Raw genomic sequence first — 8,610 nt, 5'->3', positions numbered from 1 at the left:
AAGCGTCGCTCGCCTTGTCCTTGCAGCCTTTAGTGGCCGTCGGCAATGCTTCCTCCGCCATATCAAATGCCCGGCTCGTCGAGGCGTCGGCGGGGACTGGTATGTCATCAACGGCACTGCTCAGGCGCTGCTTTACGTCCTTGCTGCAGTTGAGCCGCTGCAAAGCCTCCTCGATCTTCCCTCTGCAATCTTTCGTCACGGCCTCAGGCGCTTCCGAGAGGACCGGCAGCCCCAATCCACGCGGCCTCGCTGCGCCGCTGTCATCCATCGTAGCGGCGCTGGACCCCTCCGTCGCTGCCGCCGCCGGTGCTGCTGCTGCCGCCGCCTTTTGCTTGATGAGGCTGCTGCCCCTGACGGCGCTCGGCTTCACGCTACGCCGTTTGAGCAGCTCGACCTTGCCGTCCTCAAACTTGACCATGACGCCCTCCGGTGCCGTCTTGCTCCTGGGAATCGTCTTGGTCACCTACCACGGGGTGGGGAACTAGAGAGGATCTGAGCCGTGTGAATCTCGGGCACGCGCTACGACGGCCACCTTTCCCAGCACGCTGAGGCCATCCTGTACTCGGCCGTTGTCGGGGTTGATCACCTCCACCCAGTCACCGCGCTGCAAAGTCTGCGGCTTTTCGGCCTTTCTTTGGTTAACTTGCTGCCTCTGCACGCTCACGATGTCGACACTGCCACCAGGGACCAGCTCGGCCGGCGCGGCGACCTTGCCGGTCCACACCGCGGGCACGGTGGTGATTCGGCAGAGGCTTGACGCAGGGAGCCAGACAACCTCCTTGTCGAGCTCGACCTCAACCACGCCGTCCTTGACGTCGGACACCGTGCCAGTCTTGCCGTAGTGCGGATCGTCGCAGCAAATCACCTTGACGGTGTCCCCGTCGTCGATTTGAAGGGCACATTTTGCACAGCCGGCAAGCGCGCTCCGGGGTGCGCAAGCTGCATCATTGTCGACGGAGCTGGCGGCGTCGGACGTCGAGAGTGTAATCGGCTGCACGCTTCCAAACGTCATAGCCTTAGCACGGACGCCTCCTGAGATCCCAAGGTCGACGATTGGCCCGTACTCGTCCACCTTCGTCACGGTGCCGGTCTTGCCAAAGTACTCGTCCTTTTTGCGCACTACCCTGATGGCATCGCCCGGTTTGAGCTCCACAATTCGATCCGCCTGCGAAGCCGCTACCTTGCGCAGGACTCGCGCCTCCTCCACAGCTGCCGCCGTGGTCTCTGTCACAAATCGATCCGCGGCGGCCCGTGCAGCGGCAATCTCCTTCGCCGCCGCTTCATGCGCCTTTGCTTTTGTTGTCTTTGCCTCCACCGCCGCTGCCTGCTTGGCCAACACTACCTCCTCATTCTTCACCAGCTCCCTCCCGCGCGCGTCGATCTGCTCCTCCATCGCCGCGATACTTTCCCGAAGCTTCTTCTTCTTCTTGCCTGCTGCGAAGCCGCGCGCCTTCTTGCATTCGGCCTATGTCATCAACTAGCCAGAATAGCAGCTTTGACGACACGCGGGTGCAGGGAGGTGAACTCGGGGAGGAGGCTGGGAGGGGAGTGTATCGGGATGGGCGGTATTGCCCGCAAATGCGCAGGCTGTGTGCAGTGCACCTGTAGCTCGCCGACATCCTGCTTTGCACGCAGCAGCTCCTCATTGATCTTTGAGGATTCCGCCTGTGCGGCTGAGAGACCTGCGCTGGCCTGGGATTCCATCTTATCAGCGGCTGCTGTCCTCTGGTCTGCCTTGCTGCACGCTTCTGCTACCACCGAGTCTGCTGCTTTCTGGGCATGCTCCTGTGCTGCAGCGACTCTTTCTGCTGCCCGCCACCCGGCGGCATCGAGAACGGCTTTCTTCTCCTGGATGGCGTCATGCACCACCGTGGACGACGGCGGGTCGCCCATAACGTGCCTTCCTCCCTTCCCCCTCTCCACCAGGAGGGCGAGGAGATCAGGGCGCTTCGCGCCGAATCAGCCCAGTTTTGCAACTTTTGCGTTCGTATTGGTATTCGCAAAGGCTGATTTTTTTCAACAAGGTCTGTGAATATTCTTCGTTCTCCTAGGTCAGCGCCGTAAACTTCCTGAACTAGTGCTCGTCACTAAATATGTACTAAATTTGCGCTAAAGTCGCGCTATATACGCACTCGAACACACACTAAATAGCGCACTAAACTATCACTAAAGTTCATTCACACGCACTAAATTTAGACCCAGGCGCCCTCCAATTTAGTGGGTTGGCGAGAAGGGGGGGAGAGCCCAATGTGTGGTTGGTGCTCTGTTCACAGCACCAGTGCGAAACTAGGGTTGCAACCTGGTAAAGAACTCGCTCGCAGAGCAGTAACGACTAACGAGGAGAGGCAAGTATGTATGACTAGGTATACAGCCCCGATGCAAGCGCCAGTGGCGTCTGCCACGAGCGGCTGAGGACGAGGGTGCGGTAGTACCACCAGAGCGTCACGGCGAGGCCGAGGGCGAGCGACGGACCGTGCAGGTGGAAAACGAGGCGCAGTCGGATGTGCTGATGAAAGCGCGTGTCGAGGAGGTGTGTGAGAGGGGCTGCGGCACCGAAACCATGGCGGCGCAGGCATGTCGGCGGGTTGGGCTATGTCAAACACGATCGAGTAACCGCTTTTATATTAATTAAACGCTTTTTTTTGGGCGGGATCTATCTGCTTGCTACTTCCTTCCTTCCTATACTAGCCTTGAGTTTGAGCTGGGTCCTCAGGCGAAAATACGCGTATTACGACACTGGTAAAATTCAGGCTAGTACTTGTCATCGCAACTCCCAATCTGAAAATTGAAAACCGCGGTCGGGGCTGAGCAACGCTGATACGATGCATTGCACGGAAGAGAAAAGGCTCAAATGCCAGCCGAGAGCATCGCCGCATTGAATGCGCGTGCCACGCTTCAGTGCGATTCCTCGCCACTGCCGAGTGAACTTAGACCGGAAGAGATCCGTCAGGGCAATATCGGCGACTGCTGGCTACTGAGCGCCATTGCAGCGCTTGGAGCGCACGACCCCCGTGCCATCCGGCACCTGTTCCGCGACGAGGGTTCCTGCTGCACCGTTCGCCTCTTCGATTTGCACGACTGGAGCCCCCGGGAGGTCAGCAACGTTGGGGCGTCGGCACCGTCGGACAGCCTCACACCCATCGTCTGCGCTGCACCCCGGTGGGTCGCGCTGCTCGAGCAGGCGGTCGCGATCCACTGCGGTGGGTACGCAATGCTCAATGGCGGTCAACCGCCTCGTGCTTGGGCCATACTGACGGGCTACAAGCCCCAGTACACGATTAAGCTTGACCCTGCGACCAAACGCTATCAGATCGGTGGTTGGCTCAATCCAAATCAGAGCGGGAGCTGGGAGGCGCCTGGAAACTCGGCGCACTCGACCGGCTTTCGTGGGCTGTGGCCAATGGAATGGCCCGAGGTTGGCGGTGGAGGTCAGAGGGGCACTACGATTGACCGCTCGGAGCTGCTCCGCAGGAAGCCGTCGCCCGCACCACAGGAGCAGTCACACCACCACTCCCATCCCGGCGCCCACCCATTTCCCCACCCGAAATTCCCCACCCCACCCCACAAGCCACAACCCCGCCCCACGCAGAATGTGTTTGTGGAATGGCACCAACTTTGCCATGTGCGCAGCGAGCGACGAGGGTCCGCATGCCTTCACGGTGCTGCGCGTTTGCGGCGCAGAGGACGGTGGCTGGGTTCAACTTTTTGACCCGCTGGGTACGACGCTGAACGGGCTGGATGGGAAGGGTTACGGCAAGTTCTGGCTCGCAAGCAACACCTTCTTCGCTAAGTACAGATCAATCTACCTCTGTGCAGGGGTTTATGGCCGAGACTTCGGCATCTCGAGAGAGCCAACGCCCGCCGCCCCTGATGATAGGTCGTTGTAGCACCCCCGGCTCCGGGGGGGACGGAAAACAGATCCTCTATGCCCCCCCCCCCCCCGCGCCATCAAGCGAGAGATTTTTGAAAACTCTCTCTCTGTGTGGCTGTGTGGTGGGTTCGGACTGTGCTGAAGAAAATGAAGTTAGGAAATCGGTGGTAGTATGCTAGTATCCACATTTTTCCTCGTTTCGCCCCAAGTGAAAAACCCCTGCCGGGCGCGTCATTAAATATAAATGAAACGGGGACGCGAGGAGTGGGTGGGAGAAGGACAGGAGGGTCCCGTACTAGATGTGCAGAGTGCACGCCCGCACTTCTCCCGCCAAATTTCACAGCCCGCTGTCGGGGCACATCGCTTGGCCTCGCAGCCTGAAGCGCCTCACGGAAGCTACGCCGCCGACTCCTCCTTCGTCCGCTCCCGCTCAGCTCGCTTGTTCGTGGCGCGTTCCACGCTCCGCTCGTGTAGCCAGCGAGTGAGGTGCGGCGTCGCCCGCTCCACCTCGCCCCTACCAGACAAGGTGCGTGCCCAGTGAGCAAGTCAGGGCGCTCCCTCCGCGCACACCTCGCCGAGACTACGCCGCAGCGCCTGGCGATGGGCTCGTAGAGCGTGTCGAAGAAGGTGGCCGCGGTGAGCGCGGGCAGGATGATCGGGTCGTTGGAGAAACCGACGCCCGACTGGGGACAACGGTGGGCGTCAGGCGCTGTGGGCAGAGGGTAGTGGCTGTGCAAGTGTCACCTGGAGAAGCGGGTCCTGCGGATAGGCAAGGCAGAAGACGAGAAGATTGACCTGCCGCGCAGGGCCGGGGCGTTGATTGGAGGCGAGGCGGGCGTAGTGTGCTTCTTCCCCGGGACAGCGCGCCTTCCAGCCCGCACGGACGCCCCACTGCGGGTTGTCGATGGTAGTGAAGGTGCCCGAAACGAGGCTCGAGCCGTTGTACGGGGGCACCGGCTCCGCCTTCTCCCACGGGAAGAAGCCGCGCTTCTTCTTGGTCGCGGGCGGCGGTTGAGCGTCGGGGTCTCCCTGCCAGCCGGCCGCGACCACGTCGCTGTTGTCACTCGCGTCCTCCAGCGCGGCAAAGACAGACTGGCCGTCGCTCAGGGAGAGCCCCTCCTCCTCCTCTGGCGGCGCAAAGGAGAAGTTGTCGGAGAAGTCCATGTCCCGCCCTTCCATCTTCTGGCGATGGCGGCGGATGTCACCCTTGACCGCCTGGTGGGATGGTGGGCGGACGGGCGAGAGTCAGGCACACGAGGCTGGGGGCGATAGCTGAGGGCATCGGCGGCAACGACATCCGGCGAGAGAGGGTTTGGGAGCGCGACTTCTCGGCAGAGGTCGCGTCAGGGGAACGGCCTCGGAAAGTCGCCTCGTTGAGACGGCCGCTTGCCGCGCTCGAGATGAGATCGGCGGGCAGGCGGGAGGGGTTCTTCAGCCACTTTTGGATGGCCTATTGCGGGAGCTCCGAGGTCGCTGAGGGGCACGCGGCGTGTGTGCGTGGCCAGAGCCCCTCCGGGGGACCGCAATCGCGCTCGGCGTGAAGTAGTTTGTAACGTTCTTCGGGTAGGGCTCGGCAAAGATCATCTGCGACGGGACCAGAGCCAGGCCCTTTGGCCCGCCGGAGTGATGGTACGTGCCGACCGGCGTGCCCGTGTCGCTAAAGAAGCTCCCAAGCCCGTTGGCAGCGGGGTCCGAGTTGCCGTCGTTGACGAGCACTACGTCGAGCGTTTTGTCGGCGCAGTCGAGGGTCTCGTCGCCCGCCAGGCAGTCCGTAATCATTGTGGCGACGGTCATGGCGAGGGCGGTGTTGTCAACGTACACGCCGTCGATGCCGCGGTAGGAGGGGCTCCAGGCCCGCTCCTCCGACGGAGGCAGCGGCGACGAGGCCTGGCGCAGTGGGTCGGGTACCGTCGGCGTCGAGCAGTGGGCCGGCCAGTGAGCGGCGGTGGGACTAGGAGTGTACGATTCTCGAACGGTTTGCCTCGGTCCGGTTGAGCGTGACGTCGACGGCGAGGTGGTGGAGGCCGAGCGGCATGCACTCGTCCACAAATTCGCCGATGTGCTTCTCCAAAAAGGCATCGTCGCTCTTTCCCGCCGCCCACCACCGGAACTCCTCCTCAGTCGGCGCGTCCGAAGCCCTCTTGTCGAGCATGCTAAACACCTGCACACGGCTATGCATGTGAAGCAACGCTCGTCGCGGCTCGCCGCCTCTCGCGCCGGAGTCGTCCGCTCCTTGAGCATCTCCCTCGGGCCGGAGACGAGCGGGTTGCTGCGGCTCGCCTAATCTCGGGTAATCTCGGGTAATTTCGGGTACTCTCGGAGACGAGCGGGCTGCTGCGGCTCACCGCAAGCACATCCTTGAAGACCGACTTGAAGGCGGCCTTGACAATCGTGGGCGACGCCGCGGCACCTGCCGCCGCCGACGACATCGCCGTGATCTCGCTCACGTCCGCATCTCCGGGCCGCGGCCAACGCGTCCGCAGCGTGCGGTTCGCCGCCTCCTGCGCGTGGTCCTCGCCACCGCAGCAGTAGGCGAAGCACGCAGAGCCGTCGTCCGCAGCAGGCTTGCCAAATATTCTGTTCATTAGGCCCGACCGGTCCTCCCCTGGGCACGAGAACCGCGCCTTCCAGCTGCAGTCGCACGTATACGGCCTCTTTGTCAGCGTGAGCCCGTCACACAGCCTGCAGACAGATCGCTTGGCGCTGTGGCGACGCGCGCTGAGGGGGTTCGGCCTCCGGGGCACACAGGGGCATCGTACACTCACCCCGGTGCGAAGAAGCCAGCAAAGCCCTCGCGACTCGAGCGCGCCTTCGCGACGTGCACGGCCGGCAGCGTGGCACCTGGGGGCACGCCCTCCGGCAACGTCAGCCGCACCAGCTGCGCGTCCTCGTCCTTGCCGACCCAGGTGTCGGGCGGAATGGCGATCTGCTGGATGAGAGCCGCCTCGGGCAAGCCCGCGCGGGGCGCGCCGTACTTGATGTCCCTGAGGCGACGGGAGGCTAGCGAGTCGGGCGACACAAGTCGCGGCTGTGGTTTTGGTTCTGTCGGGCGGGGCTTGGGCGCGGTCCTCCAGCCAGGGATGACGCCGCTCATCATGTTGTTGATAAAGCGGTGCCAATCCTCCGCCGGCAGGTTGGCTGCGCGAAGCAGGTTCGAGACTGCGCGCAGGAATCCCGCGAATATGTCGGTCATGCCCCTGCCGCGGCACGCGTTGTAGATGTTGACCCTACGAGACGACTCCGATCAATGCTCCGTGAGCGGTTCTACCCTTCTTTCCCGGCGAGTGGCGCTGGGCTGCGTTGTCTTGGGCCCAAAGAGAATGCCCTGCGCGTACGTCCTTCCCCACTCGGAGAAGAAGTCCTTGAGCGGGCGGAACCGCCCGTCGGCGCCCGATTGCGTGATGTCCTGGAGCGCGCGGTGGCGTGAGGCGGTGAGGAGGGCCAACCGTCGGGCGAGGCCGAGGGGCTGCACGACGGCCAAGGGTGCTTTGCCTGGAAGAATTTCCCCCCGAACGAGAATTGCGTCGCAAACCACTGCCCACCAGAGTTGCCTGAGAGGTGCCTGCACAATAGAGGCGGAGCGCGGTGTCGGGTGGGGATCAAAGAGTTGAGGAACGGGCCGCCGGCAGCGCGCACGTGAAGTCCCGCCAGTCCATGCCGACGGTGTCGTCCTTAAAGGCATGCGAGAGGGCGCGGCCGTAGGCGATGCCCGCCGTCATCGTCCGAAACCCGCCTCCGCTGACGGCCAGAGCCATTGGCCGCCGCGGTCCGCGCGGCTTTGTCGCATCCTTGGCTCTGGGCGTCAGCGGGACATCCTTGGGCTCCGGGCGGGGGTTGGCGAGGTGCAGCTGCATGTAGGTGCTGAGATACTTACCCGCTGTATCAGCGGAGAGCTGGATCTTGTCGTCATCCCCATTGATGCCCCAGATCTTCATGTCCTTTGACCACTCCATCAGACGGGGCGCACTGTGACCGCTCCAGATCTTCATGTCCTTTGACCACTCCATCAGACGGGGCGCACTGTGACCGCTCCAGTGCACAGCCGCGAGCAGCACAAGTGTGAGTAGCGCGGCAAACGTGGCCGCAGCACGCCGCGCCCTCGCAGGACTCTGAGTGGCGGTGATCATGTTGCGAGCGCGTTGCTTGTCCGCCTTGATGGAGAGTGGGAGCGGGGGGCGCGTGCACGGCTTCCCAGGCGACGCTGACAATCCAGGACGATCAGGGACACAGGGGAACGGGAGCAGCCGGCATTTCCCGGTCTTTTTAGCTGTGCCTTTTGTGGTGCTAGTTCGTGCCAGTCTGCTGTGAGAGGGGCTTGTATTCGTAGAATTCTTTTTAGCAATACCAAACAACTCTAACACTCACACGTCATTTGGTTTGTTTGTTCTTCTTCGGGTGTACCTGTGTTAGTGCCAGTGCGCGCCAGTCCCGTGCCTACTCGAGTACTCGAGTAGTGTGATCTCCAAAGTTCTTCTGGTTTCTCTGGTGCGCCGAGAGGGGCCTCGGTCTTGCTCACACAAAAACACAACCACGGACCCGAGACGCACAAGCTCAGTCGAGGGAGGGCGCCCGGGTCTAAATTTAGTGCGTGTGAATGAACTTTAGTGATAGTTTAGTGCGCTATTTAGTGCGTGTTCGAGTGCGTATTTAGTGCGTCTTTAGCGCGAATTTAGCACAAATTTAGCACATATTTAGCACATATTTAGCACATATTTAGCACATATTTAGCACATATTTAG

At 62.0% G+C, this 8,610-nt stretch overlaps 2 protein-coding genes across 2 annotated transcripts; one reads left to right on the top strand and one right to left on the bottom strand.

Moving 5' to 3' along the window:
* Positions 1-2,851: 2,851 nt before the first annotated feature.
* On the top strand, positions 2,852-3,887 carry EMIHUDRAFT_101205 (hypothetical protein; the record flags this gene model as incomplete). The annotated part of the gene is made up of 2 exons (XM_005776365.1): positions 2,852-3,428; positions 3,631-3,887. 2 exons carry the CDS (start codon positions 2,852-2,854, stop codon positions 3,885-3,887), a joined length of 834 nt encoding a protein of 277 aa, XP_005776422.1.
* Positions 3,888-4,267: 380 nt separating this feature from the next.
* Positions 4,268-7,998, bottom strand: EMIHUDRAFT_207020 (hypothetical protein; the record flags this gene model as incomplete). Its single annotated transcript, XM_005776364.1, has 9 exons — positions 4,268-4,385; positions 4,442-4,554; positions 4,616-5,086; positions 5,393-5,758; positions 5,835-6,032; positions 6,217-6,553; positions 6,637-7,098; positions 7,344-7,433; positions 7,508-7,998. The coding sequence occupies 9 exons, from the start codon at positions 7,996-7,998 to the stop codon at positions 4,268-4,270; spliced, it is 2,646 nt and encodes an 881-aa protein (XP_005776421.1).
* Positions 7,999-8,610: the final 612 nt, after the last annotated feature.

The sequence above is a fragment of the Emiliania huxleyi genome (assembly GCF_000372725.1).
Source record: "Emiliania huxleyi CCMP1516 unplaced genomic scaffold EMIHUscaffold_28, whole genome shotgun sequence".
Lineage (NCBI taxonomy): Eukaryota > Haptophyta > Isochrysidales > Noelaerhabdaceae > Emiliania > Emiliania huxleyi.
The sequence above is the reverse complement of the archived record's forward strand: the minus strand, read 5'-3'. Positions and strand labels throughout refer to the sequence as shown.